We start from the raw sequence: 20,559 nt of genomic DNA on the forward strand, positions 1-20,559 counted from the left end.
CAATGGAAGCAATTGTGATCTGGACAGACAGTAGATACTCACACAGGAATGCAATGAGAGAACACAGTAGGTTGTGATTGGTTCCATCTGACAGGATCCAATGGAAAGGCCTCATGAAACAATCAGTGGGTTTGAGCAAGACCTTGATATTGAGGAGGCCACTGCAGGTGGAGTGGAAGGAATAATATCAAGCAGGAAAGGTGTGAGTCAAGCTTGTGAATTTTGCAGTAAACCCTTTACCTTGTTGTATCACCCCTTGTTCTAAGGTATGCATTCACTGTCTCTCTCTTGGGATAGGAAAAGAGTGATACTTGTTAGTAGCAGTAATAAAATATTAAGTAGGAGAGAAATTTGTTATTTGAAAAGAGATTTAAAGTCTACTTGTATATATAAGCTTATTCTACTTTGTTGGTTTAAGTACATTCTACTTTTTGCTTTTATTGTACATAACGGAAAGAATCAGAGTTACTTAGTGTAGGGTACAGCTACCTCCAGGTTGGCCACGAGAACTGTGGACATGTCTGTGCGTTTTACACTTCCTGAGCTCTGGGTCTCTTTCCATCCTCTGCCTTGGCTTATCTCAGGAAACACCCATCAACGTGGGGGAGTTGGGGGCAGGGATCTCAGATTTGGATGTGAAAGTCGTCATTGAGGATAACTGTGAGAAGCATGAAGAATTGAAACTTAATTTTTCATGATACTATGAAAAAGCAACTTCCCTTTTGATAAACCATTGACAATTTGGTTTCTAGTCTGAATCAGTGACCATCTGTTTTTGTTGCCTTTGGTCAAAGAAAAAGTGGAATGGAATGTTTTACTCAATCATTTGTCTTTACTGGCTCTGCAAATAATTTTGGGTTCTGATTTGTAATTATCATTACTATTTTAGTTATTTCAGACATTTTAAGAGAAGGCTGTCTGTTTATCCTGCTCTACTATAAATGAAGAGGATATTTTTCTTCAAGTGAAAGGTGGTCCTCTTCCCCCAAAGTTGCCATAATTAAAGGCTCATTAATAATGATGACTTTATCATCTCTTTGAACTATTTTAATGTAACGTTGAACAACATAGGGCTGTATTTCAAATAATCATGGTTGGTCACTATATTTTAAAAATTTCTTTCAGGGAGGACTAATTAACTTTGAAAAAAGGAGAAGGGTAAGTAGAGCTCCTGGCTATGTTTTTCGGTTTTCTTTATCAGGGCATGAAAAATTAAAAAGAAAATTAAGGGGTTTTGGTTTTTTATTATACAGGCAGGGGAGAAAAAAAAGAATGCTGTTGAGCACTTACTCTGTGCTTCTATGCTGGGCACTCACCTGGGCATTAGGCTCTGAGGGCCCGTGTGAGCTCAGTTTTAGTTCAAAGGTGAGGAAACTGGGATTTACAAGATTAAATAACTGGGCCAGAGTTACATGGTTACCTGATCACAGAGCCAGCATGCAGATCTTATCTGCCATGCTGAAGCTCATTAAGAAATTAAGTGTAATTTCTCCCTTTTGTGCTTTCTCATTTCCTTTATAATTAGGTCCACCCAATACTTAATAACAATGTACTGTACACTCAGAAATTGCTGCGAGAGTATATTTGAAGTGTTCTCAGAAATAAGTACTGTATGTGAGATATTAATTAGCTTAATTCTACAATATATGCATATTTCAAACAATGTTGTATACACCATTAACATACAGAGTTTTTATTTTTGAATTCAAAAAATAAGTCATCCTATTAAGGAGAAAGGATTTCTTAAGAGTAAATGAGGGGCTGGTGAGATGGCTCAGTGGTCTAAAGCACCTACTTAGAATAAGCTTAGCAAAGCCCAGGGACCACGGTTCAATCCCCAGCACCACATGCCAGCCAGCCCGCCCCCTGGTGGGCTGAGCTGGTCACACACACACACACACACACACACACACACACACACACATAAATTAAAAAAAAAATTAAAAGAGTAAATGACATAGAAGAATTAATGAAGCTGGCTAACTTTTGTGGGTCCATTTGGGGAAAGGGGAGGAACTGGTCTTCACTGTCAGGAAGAGGTAATTATTCTTTTCCCTTCCTGTCAGTATTGGAAAGGGTGTTCCACACTGATTTGAATTCTTTGTGGATAGAACAGTTCTGAGTTATGCTAAAAAAGATAAAGCAAATTTGAAAATTTGGTATGGTTTTTATGTCAAATGGTTTAATTAAATAGATACTTAAATATTTCAGAGGAAAAATTAGTGAGCAAAACAGCTTCACCCATAGTAACCACATTTTTTTTATTAGTTTATTTGTTCTTTTGTCCTACAAATATTGATTGTATACCTAACAGAGGGACTCTGGAGATTGCAGCAGAGTAAAACCAGAGCTCCTTGTCCTCATAAAATAATAATCTAGGGCAGAGATAGACAAATAAATAAGGACTTGCGATCATGAGTAATGGATCTCAGAGAAGTGTGTGGAAGAGGCTTCTACCCCAAATTGTAGGGTCAGGAAGATTTGCAAGTAGAAATGGCATTGGAATTAAAACTGAAAGGAGCTAACCAGCTCGAGCTCTGCTAACTTCAACAAACATTAATTTTCTGTCCCTCACAGAGTATACTATCTTCTTTAGCATAATAAATATTCCTTGATGATACTGAGACCAAGGCCTGAGGTTACTGGGTTGAAATTTGAGACTCAGAGAATCTGCTAGTTCTTGAGTTACTTCTACCATGTTCTGTAATGATATACTTTTTAAAAATTCAATTATGCCTCCACAGTAATCATCTTTGTTCTTTAACTTCAGAATAAGTCTGGATGGTAATTTCCTCCCTTGTAAGACTAAGATGTTAAACATTCACAAAGTGTATTATAAAACCTAAAGCTAAAGCTTATACTCACTGCTGACTTTAAAAAAGTCTTTTAAAGCATTTAAGAGATATAAATAATTTGAGACATAATTACATACTTGCTTCTTTTGTGAGATTTAGAAGATTTGGTTAAATGATTTACTGGAGCAGTAAAAACCTCAGGATTCAGGAAATCTAAACATTGACCTTTCTGAGCCTCTGAACTGTTTAGATATTCAGACTTACCAAAATGTATTTATGGATAGGCTAAGGATTGAAGAAGTTGTCATGGGGAACTTAGGAGCTTCTTGTCTTAAAGTATTTATTTTGCTTATTTTTAAAGAAACAGAAATAGAAAGAGCTCACATATATCCTGAAGTATGTACTTAGAACCTTAATAAAATAACTTTGCTATTCTCAAATGAAAATGCAAAAGAGAAAGAAAGCGCTTATCACTTTTGGTAGTGAGTGATTAGTTTGGTTAACTTTGGTAGCTTGTTTTATTTATATGAATTTTTTTTTCAAGAAGAAAAGAGGATTAAAAATTAAAACATATGAAGACTTTAGAGATTCACAGTTTCAGAGCTAAGACCCTTTCCCCTTTCCTCATGCAAGGGCTTAAACCCAGGGCTTTGAGTACATAGGCAAGCCCTCTACCACTGAGCTATAACCTTAGCCTCAGAGCTAGAATTTGGAATGTTCTCAAACTATTTTATTTCTACAGAAGGAATATTTCAGGATTCTTGGGTGGTTGTCTCCTTGCTTTATCCTGAGATGGTATATTTTCATGTTGAAAAGATCTATATTTGGTTGACCATATTAGTCACTCACTCTTTTTGGTGTTCCGCCTGCTTTAGGAATTTGAAGTGATTGCCCAGATAAAGCTCTTACAGTCTGCTTGCAACAGCTACTGCATGACCCCAGACCCCAGGTTCATCCAGTGGTTCCAGCGGCAGCAGCTGCTCACGGAGGAGGAGAGGTAGGCCCAGCCATCACCATCAGGGTGGAACTAAGGTGCAGGCGAGAGGAACGCAGTATCTCCTGGGTCACTCACTCAATAGCCATTTATTTGGTGGAAGCTGTCTTGGCTTTCCAGGAAGTGTGGTGTGGAGCTGAGCTGATAACACTGGGAGATACACTTTCAGTACTGCTCTGCTATATGTTCATTTCTGTGGCCCAGAACATGCCTTTTATTCTCCCCTGGCTTTAGTATGCTCACCGTAAAATGTTCTGAGGCTTAGGTAAACTCTGATTTGGGAAAGTATCAGAATGCAAATCATCATTGCTGTCACAGGCATTCGCACTCTCCTGTCTCTGTGTTTGTCTCTGTGGTCAAGAATGCTAGCTGTCAGAGAGCTTCCAATCTAGGGCTAGAGAAAGACTCATAATACATTGAAATATGATGAATAAGTAAAGTGCTGTGGAATCACTAGGCTAGGGCAGTTCATTTAGCTGAAGGCAGGAAGGGGAGTAGGGAAGATTTGTGGCCATTTCCATAGAGGCTGGATTTTACTGGAGAAGAACATTCCAGGCAGTGAATACAGGAAAGGCCTGCTAGCCTGACAGATTTGGCATTTGAAGAAACAGTTGTAACTAGTGTGGGTGGGACTCACACAGGGTCATCAGTATGGAAAGGCACAGTAACTCTAGTGCTTTGACTGGCCCCAGTGGGGGTTCAGGCTTTTCCTGTAGCCTCATTGATGGCAGATTAGGCTGTAATCCCTATGTGGTCCACTGCCTGTTTTACATTTTTTTAAATGATGGGGGGGGGAGTAGAATAATATGTCATGGGACAGTTATTTGAAATTAAAATTTCAGAATCCATAAATAAGTTTTATTGGAACACAGCCCCTTCATTTACATCGTATCTATGGTTGATTTCATGCTTTAAAGACAGAGTTGAGTAGCTGCAACAGAGACCAGATGGCCCATAAACCTAAAATACTTATTATCTGCTCTTTTCCACAAAATGCTTGCTGTTCTCAGGGAATTTCTTTGAAAGTTTGTCATAGGGGAGGATGAAGTTGATAGCAAAATAAGTATTTGTTAATGACAGGCTGGGTTTTGGAGGAATATTATAATCAATTGGTAACAGTGTTTGGATTCCTACTCAGGTCTGCCAAACTGTACGACCTAATCTCTAAAGGTGGTTGTATAATGCTGGGCAACCTTCCCCACTTCCCCTGTAACCATGTACATCTTCATCCTGAGCCACAATCTTTCAAATAAGGCCTCTTATTTTATATAAATTCTTCTGGTACTTGTGGCAGTTAGATCTGCCTGTTCTACAGATATCCAAGGCTGGGAATCTTTTTAATTTAAGATGTTTTGGCAATTAGGAGACATAGATACAGTCTTATTTATTTGCTTTGTTTTTGAGCCAACGTTTCACTATGTAGTTTAGGCTGGTCTTGTATATGACCTTGAACCAATGATAATCCTCTTGCCTCAGTCTCCTGAGTGCTGGGATTATAGGTGTGCTCCACAATGCCCAGGTTACAATCATATTTATTTATTCTTATGAATAATATAATTATCTGTATCTATTCACTGATGTTTAGATACTTTACAAAAATCTTCTTTCCTTTCCCTTAGATAAAAGTGAGTCATATATACATGAGTGTGCACACATACACACACTCACAGACACATAAGGTAGTAGGAAGGAGAGAGTAGGGAAGAAATAAGAAGGGGTGATGGTGGAAGATTCTTACCCCAGCCTAGCAGTGGTTGGAAATGGAATGAGCTTCCACTGCTGTGAAATGCGCAGGTCTTTGTATTTGAGGCATAAGAAGTAAGCAGCCTCAACTCTTATGCCAGGGAGGGGAGTGGGGAAGAGGTGCCTGATGGGAATTTGTAAAATCTGTTCATCAAGTAAGTACTTGATGGTCAGTAAGATCTCCTTTCTGAGATTCCTGTTAGAACAGCATGGTCTGTGTCTTTGCTTTGCATGATTGGAGCTTCTTCTAAAATACAACTAAGCAATGGTGTGAATACAAATGTGTCTTTTGGTTCTCAGACTTGGAGCTCCTAAGCACTCTTTCTCTCCCCCAGCTATGCCTTCTCCTGTGAGATCGAAACAGCAGCGGAAGCCAGCACCACCTCACCCAAGCCTCGGAAGAGTATGGTGAAGAGGCTCAGCCTGTGAGTGCCCCGCCCAGCTACAGGGGGGAGAGGAGTGTGTTCAAGGAGGTCTCCACTAGAGAAGGGGTTAAATCTATTCATTCTTCTCCTCTCCCTTTTCTGGTGTGCACCACTGTCAAATCCTCCCATCAAGCAGGACAGGAGCAGCCTTACTCTCTGTCTCCTTGCTATCTGTTTCTTAGTCCCCAAAATCCATTTTCCACTGAAGGACCTGGTAATGTTTTGAATGACAGACTGTGTCACTGCCTTTCTCAAAAAACCTCTATTGTTTTATTTTAAAATAAAACTTAAGCTCCTGATGCTAGTTTCCTAAGCCCTAGGTGTCCTACCCCCCACCTTCCCTCCCTTACAGCACTCCCCTTTGCTCCCCAAGACCCACCGTGCCAGCCTTCTGCCCTCCCACGCAAGGCCTGGTCCTGCTCCAAGGCCCTTATATCCGTTGTTCTTATGGCCTATGGTGCTATTTTTTCATGACTAGCTTCCTCAGGTGGCAACAAAACTATTATCTCCTGAGAGAACCCTTGTGGATATTGCCATCTACTCTATCTTCTGTATTCACACTGGCTCTTCAGGGCCATGTACACAATCTGAGAACAGAAACTCATCCTGCCCATCTTGGCCTGGGCCTACCTGAGGGCCAGGCAGGTGAGGAAACCTTCACAACCAACTCCACAGGTTCTGTCTCCCGCTGAATGAAGTCCAGAGCCCTTAGCAATAGAAGTTATTTAACCATTCCAAGTTTTTATTTAAATCCACTACATTTTTCATTTAAAAATGAATTTTTTTTCAGATTAACTTCTTATTCTTTTGTTAGAATCTCTTACTCTGAAGTGCTGTTTTCAGTATTCCTCATATTTCTTTTGTTTTTCTCATATGTCTTTAACATTTTTAAACATAATTATTTTAATAGCATGGCTTATGGTAGACATGCAGATATTTGTTAAATGAATGAATAAATTACTAAAGTTTCTTGCTGAGAGTTCTCATACCCAAGATTCTCAGGAAGCTAAACCCGTTTTTATGCCTGTTGACTCTGAGTGAAATATATTCCTATGTGTATTTGTGTGATATAGTATTATAAGCTTGTCTTTATCAGGGAATTCTCTGCAGCCTGGGTTGAAGATATGTTCCTCCAGAAAGATCTTTCCCTCCTACCCCACTTTCCCTCTCTTCCTTCTGGCTTTCCTCTCTCCCTTCCAACTATCTACTTCTCCTCTGTGTGTCCCCAGCCTGAGATCCCCGACCTTCAAGACCATGTGGATAGCAAACCAGAGTGACCTACAGGCCACACTCATACATGATTTCAAGGGGTGTATTTTTCTTCCAACCAGGCAACCTGTTGTCTTCCTAAGCAAATAGAACACATTTTTCCCGGCCCTCTCTTTATTTTTTATTATTAATTTTATTGAGAAACAAATAGCAATGAGACAATTTCAAAACAGGTTAGTAGGACACTTATAATAATTAATACATTTGCATATTCAGGACCTCTCTTTACTAAGAGGGCAGCTCTTTGAGGGCCATGACCTTCCCTAAAGGTTTTTATTTCTTCACATTTTATTAAGGAAGCCCTTATCTCTGAGTCCTGCATAGATGTTAAAACCTACGATCAATGCATGGAAATAACCACACTGAACTACACAATTGTAGTATGTACAATTAAAACACATTAATTAAAATTTTTTAAATCACTATTTTGCCAAGATTTGCCAATTCCCTAAAAGGACTGCTGCAGATATAGCTTTCATGCTTCTAGTTTTCAGTTCCCCTTTCATTTATGGCCATAGGGATTTCCCTTAACAGCCTGTAAGTTCAACTGGAAGCAGTTGCTATATTTCTTACCTAGTTGTTTAACAGAGGAGGGGTTTAGGTTGTTATAGCTCACCAGAGGATTGGAAGTAGAAGCCTTCTCCTCAGCTTCCTGTCCAAAGCACAGCGGCTTTGTGAAGTTCACTTTTCAGGGACATAAGGTTCATTTTATGGTAGAAAGTTGTAGGAGTGTGGTGGTAGTGCTGATGGTATTTTAATCCCATCAAAGTGGTCTGTAGACCATTAAAAGACAGGAACATTGACCTAGAAAACCCCCAGATTTGGCAGCTAAACAACCATATGCTCTTTGAAGTTGGAATAGCCTTTGGGGCAAGATATTTGCCACTATTAGAAATTTTATAGAAATGAATTTGAGAAATACTAAGTTATAAGAGATGAGAAGCCACTAAGGGCTTACTTGGACAAAAGTGTTGGTGTAATCATAGGTTGTAGGTTCAAACCCAACTGAGTGCTTGGCATTCTGTTTTCTGCAGCCTGTTTCTGGGGTCTGACCTCATCACCGGCAGCACTCCCACCAAAGAGCAGCCCAAGTCCACCGCCAGTGGGAGCTCTGGGGAAAGCATGGACTCCGTCAGTGTGTCCTCCTGCGAGTCGAACCACTCCGAGGTGGAGGAGGGCTCTATGACCCCGATGGACACCCCGGATGAGCCTCAGAAGAAGGTATGCATGCAACCCTTCTCATACTTCCTCATGCGGGCTTCTGACAGGGTTTCTGCCACCCATGGAGGGTCTGCTCTCAAGCTCATTATGGTATGTTTTCAAAGTCAGGTTTTTAAGAGGTGGCAAAAGCAGAGTTCAATCTGGGGACCTATTCTGTATAAAACAGTTATAAAAGCAGTAACCAGATTGGTTTGTTCTTTGGCCTTTCAAACATTATTTAATACTCACATGCAAAGGAACTAAAGGACCGACTACTAGCATAAGCCACGTACTACTTTCTTTTGAGAGATCTTTTCTTACCTATTCACTAACTGCAATAGTGTCTTCAAAGTCTGAAAGTCTGTTTTCACTTTCATTCAAATGGTTTTGCCAGCATGTGATTGAGGTTTTAATTTCCTGTATATCTCTGAATCTACTTCATGCATTCTATTTCTTTCCTATATTGCTCATTCAAGGATTCCATCATTTTTCTATTCTCCTCTATTTTTTTTATATTTCAAAGTGATTTTATTTTATTTTTCTTCCATAATTTTATTGATAAACAAATAGCAATGAGGCAGTTTCAAATTAAATCGGTAGGACAGTTTCAATAATTAACACACTGCATACATTCTTCTTAGTGGTTAATTGCTGTACAAGATGTGGACTCGACATCCTATTTACAAACACCATTAGAACAAATCATTCTATTCATTAAGAGAATGTAACTATATATCTATCCTAACCACCCTGAATACACAGATACAAAATGGACATTCATCTGTATACCTTTTTTTTGTTGTTGTTAAGTTCTGTTATTTGAATATTATAGGTGTGTAAACTCAGCAAAATATTCTAAAAGAGTCCAGTAGCCCATAATAGTATTGGGTCTGCTGCTTCACTGGCAATGTCAGAAATTGCTGACCTGAGTACCCCCCAGCTCAATATAACAGCATGGCTTTATTTCTTATATTTCGTTGTTATACTTTCCTTAGACCAAGGTAAAGCAGGACCTATGCAACAAGAGTTGTAGCTTTTTCTCCTCTATTTTTTTTTTAATCAGGGTCTTCTTTAGCAGCACTTAGTACTTCTTTAATTATAGTTATCATTTCCTTTTTTACCTCAGAAATTATTTCTGATCTGATTTCCTTTATACTTTTCTGCGGTTGTTTCTTTACTTCAGACGCTATGAGATTTCAGGTGTGTGTTTTCCAATTTCTTTATGCTATTGTCTCCCGCATTTGTTCTGGGTGGACTTGGAGCCTGAGAATGCATTTTTCTCCTTCTCTTTGTTGTTTTGTATAGCACTGTCTTCTGACCTTTGGTGTAGAGCTTTGCTGCAGTTATTACCTTAGCCCAGGTCTGGATCTACCAAATTCAAACCCATCCAGGTGGGTGTGGCTTGGGTCTGGCTGCTGGGCTCCACTTCTTCCTGCTGCAGCCCTTGGAAGTGAACCCGCTGTGCCATTCTGGCAATGTGTTCTGCTCTTAGATTAGCTAGGTGGGTCTTGCCTCTAGCCTCTCTGCAGGGAGTTCTGCCACAGGGTTCCACACTGGGCCTGTCTGGTGGAGGAAGTTCCACACACGCCTGGCCTGGGTGCTGGCTAGAATGAGGATCTGGCGGGCCCTGGGTAGTCCCGTTTACAAGCCGGGCCTGGGCGCTGGCAGGAATCAGTACTTTCTTTTAGAGAAGCAGCAGTGTTGCTTTAAAAATATGGAAAGTCAGAGTCAGGGATGTTGTGTGAACTTCTTCCTTCCAGACTTTGTCTTAATGGGTTTTGCCATTGAATATTGGACAGCAAATTGTTCCAACACTCAGTTACTTAGAACAACAACCATTCCATCTCTCTCATGCACCTAAGGGTTTGACTGATTTCATTCAGCCTTAGTTCTAGGCTACTTTTGGTCCAGATCCACTCCATCGACCTCTCATTGTTTTTGGAGTAATAATCTACCAGAAGCATGCTGTTAAGCAGCATTCATCTACCAACCCGGCAAGCACATAGAAAGCCTTTGCTTGGCTCATATCTACTGATAATCCATCAGCTAACATAATCTTGTGGTCAAATCCCACATGAGTAAGCAAATCAGGAAGATATGCCCTCCTTTTTACTGGGAGCAACTGTGAAATAAATCACAGGGCAAAGGGCATGGACACGGAGAGGGCGAGGAAGTGCAGTGGCGATGCAATCTCCCATGTCTGAGACAAATGGTAGTGATAAGTGATAAAAGAATTCTCATAGAAAGTGTTCATTTATCATGGCTGCATAAATAAATGGAAATAAAACAAAATATCAGTCTTGATCTTGGATGTACATCCACTTCAACCTGCTTGTCAGGGAGCTTAGATCAGTGAGGTCAACTTTGCTATGACTAGAACTTACTCCAGGGGAGATTTTTGGCCACTGCACTTTCTCTGTGGTGACTTCTGGTCTTTTAGCTTCTACTTAGGTCAACAAGGTGATAGAGCATTGGTAACAGTCCCATCATTTTATGTCTGCTGCTCAGCAAGGGCATCTGTTTATTGCTTCACACGGTGTTAGTAGTAACAATGGCAATCTGAGAACCCTCTGGTGACTTTGTCACAAAGAAACCAATGCAGGAGAGGCCTCACATTCAGTGCCCATCAGACAGAGGTGGCTCACATGCTGCCTCAGTTGGATTTCTCACCTGTCTGTGGAGAGTCCGGGGGATACAAGGCTTTAAGCCCTGAATGTTAAAGAGAAAGCTGTGCGATCCCTGTGGACTGCTCTTCCCTCAGCAGACTCATTTCCTAAGCCTGGGATGCAGTCATTCTCCCATGCTTGACAGGTAGTGTTGGACTCATCAGAATCTAGAATCGAGTTTAGTTCACTTTTGAATGGGTTGCTGTGCTCAGTAGGTCCCATAGCTGATGATGAAGTGTATGAAGGAGACCACAGAGGGATTACCCACATCTCTGGGGGTTTCTCCTTTTAGGAAGGACATGGATTTGTGTTCACATCTGGTGGCGCAGAGGAAGTGTGCCTAAGCTCAGATCATCCCTCTAAGTCTTGCAGGTGCCCAATGTGCTGTTCTTTGCACGCCCCTTGCTTTATGTTACTTGTCCAAACCCACACCCTGCTGTTTAATTCTTGTACAAGCCGTGGCTTTTTGTTCTTTGGATGAGTCTTAGAGCTGATTTTCTGTAGATTTAAAGATGAGTTTTTGGCTTTGATGCAAGACATTTCTGGGGTGCAGAGTGCCTGGGTGCTCCCTAGAATGGCTCAGTCTTCTCGTTTAGTACAAAGCTGGGCCTGGGCGTCCTCCACAGTCTTTTTCGGCCACAGACTGTCACCTTGCTGCCCACAGGTTACACTGTGAGCTTACTCTCTTTAAAAGTGAATGTAATTTACATTCTTTTTCTTCTGATTTCTCTCATGACCACAATTTGTGAACATTTATGTTCGCAGTTCCTCCTCACTGAGTTCTCACTAAGAACAGGACATGGGTTCATCGAGTGGTTTGTTTATAACCCCGCTACCATAGCCACCCTCAAGTCTTTGTGTTCATTGTAAATGTTAAGATTGTGGAAATCTCACAAAGGGAACATAAATTTTTTTTTTTTTTTTTGGCTAGCTCAGGCTACCTTAAGGGCGGGTCTGGGGATTGAACTGAGGTGTCCTGCACCTGACTGTGTTTGCATAAGCAGGTGCTTAAACAACTGAACTAACTGGCAGGCCCCCAAAATTAAAAACAAAAAACAAAAACCCAATATTTGGATGATGGCATTAATTTGACAATGCTATTAGCATTAATCTATCATCACCTCTTAAAATGAGCTACAAAGTTGATTTACCTGGGAAGACAAGGGGGGGAAAAAGAGAGAAGCATGTTATGATGGGTCCAGGTACTCCTGTACATCAGAAAGTACATCATTGTCACATCAGCTTACTGGCTCTAATGAAACAGAACATGCAGTAGCATTTAATGCAAATTTGTGCCAGAGGAAGCAGCAGCTCCTAGGACATAAGATAAAGCAGACTTTATTTTCTTAGGAGCCAGATGATCAGAAAGCTAAACTCGTATGTTCTGTTTCCATGGAAGGGCAGAGTATGAAAGAATTTGATATTATTTATTTTAAAAGACTTTCACAATATTTTATAGGATTAATATGGTATAATATACCTCAACTCATTCTAAGAAGTTCTGATTTTCTCTGTAAGGATGAATTTAAAATGGTTCCATGTAGTAATTTTTTTTTCTATTTTCAAAATTTTATTGATAATAGTAATTTTTTTTAATGGTGAAATCTCTTAGTGAATGTTAAGCATCTTCTTTCTTTGGTAATTTGTGTTGCATGTTGATAGATGCACGGTTAACCAGAAAAGCACATGCACTGCAGCACCCCATTTCTCAATTGTCTTAGATACACAGTCTGATAAAAAGTACTGCACGGTGAGGGCTTTATTATATAGTCAGTGGCACATTGCCACTAACCCCTCTTTAAATACTCAAAATTTCCTCTTTACTTACAACATTTATTCTATGATTCTTTTTCTTTTTTTTTTTTTGATACCAGGTATTGAACTCAGGACCTTGTGCTTGCCAGATAGGTGCTTGTGCTGCTGAGCTATCTTCCCAGTCCTATGATTCTTTTTTTTTCCATTGATTTTTTAAAAAATAATTTTATTGAGAAACAAATAGCGATGAGACAGTTTCAAAACCGATTACTAGCACAGTTTCAATCGTGAATACATTGCATATTGTTGTCTTAGTGGTTATTCATTGTAATAGATACAAACATGATAACCTGTCCACAAACACTATTAGAACAAATCTCTCTATTCATTGAATTAAGAGAATGCAGCTGTATATCCTAACTATTTTGAATATACAGATACCAAATCAGCCTTATGATTCTTGACAATATGCCTTTTACTGTAATTTAATTTTTTTTAATTTCACCATAGTTTTTGATCATCCTTGTGAAGGCTGTGAACCTGTATATTGTCAGTTCTAGATTAAATGTGGCAGAGCCTGTCAAGGGTTGTGCTCCCTTTGTCAAGTGTTTGACTTCTTTGAATCTTACTCTTCTTCATCTTTCTAATGCTCTGCTCTTTGTTCACATGACAGTTGTGAGATCTAAATGACATAAAATACATGAAAGCTTATTAGCCTCTTTATGGTGCTAAACGTGCCAAGGGGCTGATATGTTCAGTTACTTTGCCATGCTATCTTCAGTAGCAGACTGAGTCTTGGCTCTGCTCTTGGGCATCAGGAAGCAGGGGTGCCCACCCTGGTGGAACTGTCAACTGGTCAAGTGTGCGTGGGGCCCTGTGTTCCTTCTGAGTCCTGGGGCTCCTGGGCATTAGAAAGAGAACAGGGCCAGGTGATCTCTAGGGCCTTTCCAGCACTAACAATCCACACAGAGATATGCAATCTTTGGTCTTTATTTCAGGAACTTAAAAAAAAAAAAAAAAGTAGCTATTTGTTTCCTACTGCAAAATCTGATGGTGGGGTCAGGGCACCCACGCTGTAAAGTCTGTTGGGACTCAAGGAAGTGAGACTGACATAGTGGGAGGCTGATCTCTAGCCCTGGAAGCTGCTGCCACCTGCTGGTTGACTGCCATAAGAACTGCTAAAAACAGCAAATGAGACCACTGTCTCCTGTGTAGAAATTGCTGGGTTACACTGAATCACGGAAAGGCAGCTGCCATAGGGGGTGCATTCACTCCAGCGACAGATATGCGTGGGCTGTGGGCTTGAGTTCATTGGTCTTGGTGTCTGTTTCTGCCTTGACAGTAGATGCCTGTTGGCGCAGATGCTAACGGTTGTTTTCTTCTGGAATGTGTTCATTCTTCCAGCTCTCCGAGTCCTCCTCCTCATGTTCTTCCATCCACTCCATGGACACAAATTCCTCAGGGATGTCGACCTTACTCAACCCCCTCTCTTCCCCGCCACCCTGTAGCAACGACCCTAAAATCCATAAGCGCTCCGTCTCTGTGACGTCCATTACCTCCACAGTACTGCCCCCCGTTTACAACCAACAGAACGAAGACACCTGCATCATCCGCATCAGCATAGAGGACAACAATGGCAACATGTACAAGAGCATCATGGTAAGGCGCTACCAGTGCCACGGGGAGTTCTGGGTAGGCTGGGTCTCCGTGTGTGTCAGCTACTCCAACTGATTCGATTGTAGTCCTCTGTATATGTAGGCAAAAACAGTATTACTTGATGCTATTATCTATTAGTTTCTCCTTTATAATAGATAATCTTTTTGTCTGTGTCTTGTACTCTAAGAAAGTAATAATATATCATAACTATAATACATTAGCTATTGTTGATCTCATATGGTTAGGAAATTAAAACAAATTTCATAAAGCAAAAATGATGATGAGAAAAGTATGTACAGATACCAAAATCACCACTGGTATAGATTAATGGTATATTTATGTAAAAATATATCTGCCAACAGTGCATATAGGATATAATTTTTATATCTTAAAAAGTGCTAACTCACCGGGGAGATAGCTCAGTAGAATAAGCACTTGCCTGGCAAGTGCAGGGTCCTGAGTTCAATCTCCGGTACTGCGAAGAAAAAAAAAAGTGCTAACTCATTCATCCAGATCAATGTCACCCTTTTTGAATTGTTTGATTTGAGTGGATGTATAAATGTGTCCCATGGAAGCTGCTGCTGCCCCACACCTTAGAAATTTTCCTGTGTGGATTTCTAATTGAATTAACATGCATTCTTAGGAGTGTAGTTCCTCGTGGGAGATTTTTGTCCTTTATTCATTTGGATCAAACCTGGCTACTAAAGCAGATGATTAAGCTGAAATGTGCTTTGGGTCCATAATGTACTAGGTTTATAAATAAATGAGGCTATTTTTGAGCTCATGAAGTACACAACAGAGTCTCTTATACTGATAACCTTAGGTGTGTAAGGTTGCATATTTTTACTGTGAAACAAGACTTCTTAATTTATAGGACTCATATGTTGAAAACAAGACTTTCCTTGGTGAAAACATCCTCCAACTAATGCCACATCTCTCCTTGTCTTCATCATGTGCCTCTCGGAGGGCACAGGGAAGGCAAGCTGATCTCTGACTGTGACATGGTAGTAGGGGCCACTGTCTTAGCATTCCAGAGAAAGGCCTTACTAAGACATTCGGTCAACAAAATAATTACTGAACATTTGTTGAGTTCTCATCATTGGCCAGGCTTTTGAGACGGGAGATGAATGAGGCATTTCTGTCTTTGAAGAACTTATGATTTAAAATGCAGCTCAAAAAGCACTATTCACAGTGTACTAAACGCTCTAATAGTGGCCAGACCATCCTTGAAATGGTCTGATGGCCCATACAAAGGAGTTTGTGCTAATCCTATAGGCAGTAGGGTCTTGTTGAAGCTTTAAGTCACAATCAGATTTGTTCTTTAGAAATGCAAGTAACACTGAGAGAAGTGCTGATGGAGGGCAGGGGCTGGATTTAGATAGCAAGCCAGTTGGGAAGCTGCTGTCGTCTTCCATATACAGGAGGAAAAGTGCTTCTTCAGGGTTGGGTTGCTGGAGACCATACAGGATGCTTCTTTGAGGTATTGTAAAATCTAGTTAGTTATCAAGCTTCTGGTCATTGTTATCAGGCATGGAGAAAAGGGAGGATGAGGGGCTGTCCCAGCAGTGTGGTGTTGGATGGTTCTGTCCAGTGAGATGCAAATTACCAGAAGAGATTTGAGGTGATTTGATTCAGAGATGCTGCTAGAACCTCTAGACAGTGTTGTCTAGTAGATGGTTAGAAACTTGATTGGTGCAGAGCTGTGTGGAGTCACACACTGGGCACCATCCAGCCCCCATGGCCACGGTCATGTGGAATGGATGTAGGATGAGGCACAGCTCAACTGCTCAAGGGTGGGGGGGTGTCTGAGGCAGCACCAGATAGGAAGAGAGTGATGGGGAGGTCACGGTCATCAGGGCTAGTATTGCATCCTTAGCACAGCCTGTTCACATTGGCTTCCCGCCCATAGGCCAACCGGAGATCTGAGTTTTACCTGTACAACTCCATGTTCTCTCTGGATGAGGGCACAGATTTGCACACCAAACATGCTGTCAGGCTGTGTTCTCTGCCTGGGGAGACCTAGGAGAGGCTGAGATCTTCCACAGAGCCCTGTGCCCAGAAAGTCTCTGATTCCTGGCTGTGTTGCATGAGTATTGGGAGCGTAGTTAACAGCTGATTCCCACATTGTGCCTTCTGGAGCATAGGAGCCACCTTCAGGAAAGCAAGCCTTCTGTCGCCCCTTCTGTGGCCCTTGATGCTGCACAAGGTGGTGCCGCTCACCTCCCGAAAGTCCTCCCTCAGCCTCCCAGCCCTGTCCTGGAGAGACAGCACACAGCTTAAGGATCTCACTCACGTTAGGCTCCTGAAGAGAGACTTAGCTCCTCTTTCTTGAAAGTTGCTCCACCTGACCAGGGATGGAAATAATTTCATCCAGGTGTGACCTAGAGTAGGCGGTCCCAAACTTGGTCACAGAACAAGTGAGAAAGTGATGAATATGCAAAGAGCTTTAGGCCACATGACTTCTACCTATTTATATTTACCATATTAGGTACTAAACCTGAAATATGTAAAAAGTTTTATTATAATTAAAATATATAAAATAATAATATAACAACACATTGCATATTAATGTAAATTACATTTTTAGTGCAAAACATCAATTTTTAAAAAAAACTATTGAGTAAGATAAGTAGCATTGTTTGTTACAAATCTTCTGGGCTATTTACTGAGATACTTTATTTTGGTCGCAGTCTCTGATGAAAGCTCAGCTTCTCCCAGGTGCAGAATTAGACAAAGAAAGAGTATTTAAATACATTTTCAGATAATTACAGGTGTCGTGGATCAAGATTAATAAAACTAGTAATTTTTACTACTTTCTCAAGACATTCTTAAGTGAAACTGGATTTTTAAATTTTTATTTCTTTACTGTGAGTACGAGTTCTTGGTGGATACAGTAGGATTAGCACTGTCCTCCAGTAGTTTGTGCACAGTGACAGCAAATTCATGCTCTGTTGCTTGTGCAGTAGCAGTGCAGGTGTCAAGGTGAGCAGAGAGACAAGCAACATCTCGGGGCTGTTATGGAAACAATTTGGATCTTCGCAAAGATCTCAGGGATTACAGAGACCCTGCATCTCCCATTGAGAACTGCCAGCCTAGAGACCTTGCTTTGGAGGAAGTGGTCACATCTCCTGGTTTATATTCTTCCGTAGAAAGCAGGAAAAAGCACTTCATCTTCTCATCCTCTCGGTGACTGTGGGTCAGGGTCTATACCACCATCCCCCCATCACTCTTTCTAAGTGCTATTTCTCACCATCACATCACTCATAGAGGCAGCATCCTGAGGTCCCTAAAGAACACAGTATTCATGGTCACAGGAGGGTGCATGCTGTTGAGACCTAACCACCTTGCATATCGTTCATTACTGTGCCAACTGGTACAGCAGCCACTGCCACACTTTGCAAATGGGAATGCAGAAGGGGAGCGAGAAGAGCTGTGAGTGAAAATATATGGCAGATCTTGTTTGCTTGGTTTTTATTTTCGTCTTTTTGAGATAGGGTTTTATTAGGCAGCTCAGGCTGGCCTTGAACTCACTTTGCAGCCCAGGTTGGCCTCAGGTGCACAGTGATCCTCCTGCCTCAGCCTCCCAAGTGCTGGGATTATAGGCATAAGCTACGATGCTCAGCTATACCAGATTTGAATGACAATGCAAAGCAAGCAAAATCTCACTAACAATTTTATATTGGTTATACAAAGCAGTGGATATATTACACTTAATAATATATATTATTAAAATTGATGTTGTTTCTAAGAATTTTTTAATGTGGCTGTTAGACAAAATTAGGCATGTGGCTCATATTATGTATCTGTTGAGCAGGACTAGTTCAATACCCCAGGCTGGGGGTGCATGACTGACCTGCTCGGACTAACTGTACCCACTCCTGCTCCACATGGCTTTTATGGTCCAAAGTCATAAACACCCCAGGAAAGCCCTTGGGTACCATCCGCACTTTATAGCCTGGCTTGCCCCTTCAGTATTCTGACAACCCTGAGGAGGGTCCTACCGTCTTTGGCTTTATGCTGTTAGTCTCAATTAAACCAGTTTGGGGAGAAGGTCTTTTAGAGTATCAAAAACGTATTTTTCACCTTTAGAATTTTGTGCATACCCATTTTTTTCCCTTGTAAATGGATGTGCCAGATGTTCTGGTAATAGAAAAATGAACAGGGTCCTTATTGCCTACAAGGACCCTATTGTAACCCATGCTGTTTATTGAATCACAAACACCAGCTGCTGTCAAGATCAGACGGAGCCATCTGAATCGCTACCATGCTTGATTCACAGTGACGTTTCTGGGTGGGAATTAGCCTGTGTGTGTGTGTGTGTGTGTGTGTGTGTGTGTGTGTTTCTCTGCTCGGTCCTCTTATCTCCTGATGAAAATAACTTGATTTTTAAGAATGAGCTGAGTTCTCCTTTGCATCTTTTGCTTTTGAAGAAATCCCTCACGTGTGGACACGGGCCAGCCCTCAGCCCTTTCCAACTTCTCGTTGGTGGGTGAAGATGAGGACAAAGTCAGACTTGGGAACAAGGGGAAGCTGAATTTTATTGAAGTGTAAATTACATGCAATTATATGCACAAGTTTTGCATATTCAGTTACATGAATTTTAATAGCAATATATATCTGTGTAACTGCCACCCCAGATCCAGATAAAGCACATTTCTCTTCCCCCCAATTCATAATCCCCCTTGACCTTGAGATTAGTTTTCCAGTGCTCCAGATTATTTTTTTCTGTTTTTGAAAGAACAGGAGCCAACAGTATGTGATCTTCTGTCTGGTTTCTCTTGCTTGACAGGAAGTTTTTGAGATGTGTCTACATTGTCACCCATGCCGATCTTGGTTTACTGGTGCTTGGAAGAATTCTCTAGTGAATACGATATTTCTTTCTAGGTGCTCCTGTTGATGAGATTCAGCTTCACCCAGGTTGTTGGCCATTATAAATAAATATACTATGAATACTTGTATGCACATCCTTTGTGGACTTACCTTTGCTATGTAAATCTATCCAATGGACTTATTTTAGCACATGCACAAGCGTGGACCTGCTGGATCACAGAGTTGCTAAAACTTCTTGAAATGATAAATAGGCAGAACTGTGGCCATTTCCTTCCACTGGTATAGGCGGTGGCGTAGCAGTAGGTCAACTTGTGAGAATCGTCTTGGCCCAAGACTGGTGATACTTTGCAGTTTTCACGATTCTCTAAAATACATCTCTTGTTGCAAACTCTACTGGTGTGGGCTTGACAGGCAGTGTAGGTGCTCTTTCCATTGGCACAGGGCGGGACACCATGACTCTGAGACATCCAGAGACCTTGCCCTCCTCTGTTGGCTATCAGGGCAGAGTCAGGACTGGAATTCAAGAGTCTTGACTCTTGTTCCTGTTCTGTATCTCTAGCTCATCTTCCTGAGAGATATGTACCACACAGAATAGCCAGATGGGAGGACTTGCCCAAGAAAGACAATGCTAGATCCTTTACAGATGCGTTCACTGTCTTTGCAGTTGACAAGCCAGGATAAAACCCCTGCCGTGATCCAGAGAGCAATGCTGAAGCACAATCTGGACTCAGACCCCGCCGAAGAGTATGAGTTGGTGCAAGTCATCTCAGAAGACAAAGGTGGGCACATGCTCCTTCTTGCGGCAGGTGCTGGCAGCATGTCCATAATCCTCCCCAGCTGCTGAAGGCAGGAAAGGGATATAGACTGCATGCTAGAGAGAAAAACCATGCTGTCACCTCAGTTGCAGAGTGAAGTGTCTCAAGCTGCATTCTCCCACTCACTGACTCTTGTTTCTCTACACTTGGGCTACGAGTTTTTCTCTCTGGTCTTTGTACACTTCTCCTCAAGCGGTTTTCTAGGAAGAGATCTCGCCATGTGGCAAGAGGCAGGATGTAGGTGGGGATGTTTGCTGAGTCTCTGCAGATGTCTGATATACCTCCTTTATCTGGCAATTCAGACTTCCAATTCATCACTTATAAGAGACTTTTTTTTTTGTACAGGGTCTTGCTATGCTGCTTGGACTCCTAGTGATCCTTCAGTCTCAGCCTCCCCAGTGCTAGGATTAC

General features: G+C 41.3%; 1 protein-coding gene across 1 annotated transcript in view; it reads left to right on the forward strand.

The window, feature by feature from the left end:
* The window catches only part of Rgl1 (ral guanine nucleotide dissociation stimulator like 1), a 291,802-nt gene that overhangs the window by 262,045 nt on the left and 9,198 nt on the right, over positions 1 to 20,559 (forward strand). The window contains exons 14-19 of the mRNA XM_023706870.1: positions 1,126 to 1,158; positions 3,671 to 3,792; positions 5,868 to 5,957; positions 8,261 to 8,447; positions 14,252 to 14,506; positions 19,998 to 20,112. Coding sequence (XP_023562638.1) covers positions 1,126 to 1,158; positions 3,671 to 3,792; positions 5,868 to 5,957; positions 8,261 to 8,447; positions 14,252 to 14,506; positions 19,998 to 20,112 — 802 coding nt within the window. The remainder of the gene's footprint in view (positions 1 to 1,125; positions 1,159 to 3,670; positions 3,793 to 5,867; positions 5,958 to 8,260; positions 8,448 to 14,251; positions 14,507 to 19,997; positions 20,113 to 20,559) is intronic.

The sequence above is a fragment of the Octodon degus genome, unplaced genomic scaffold (genome assembly GCF_000260255.1).
Source record: "Octodon degus isolate 3935 unplaced genomic scaffold, OctDeg1.0 scaffold00273, whole genome shotgun sequence".
Lineage (NCBI taxonomy): Eukaryota > Metazoa > Chordata > Mammalia > Rodentia > Octodontidae > Octodon > Octodon degus.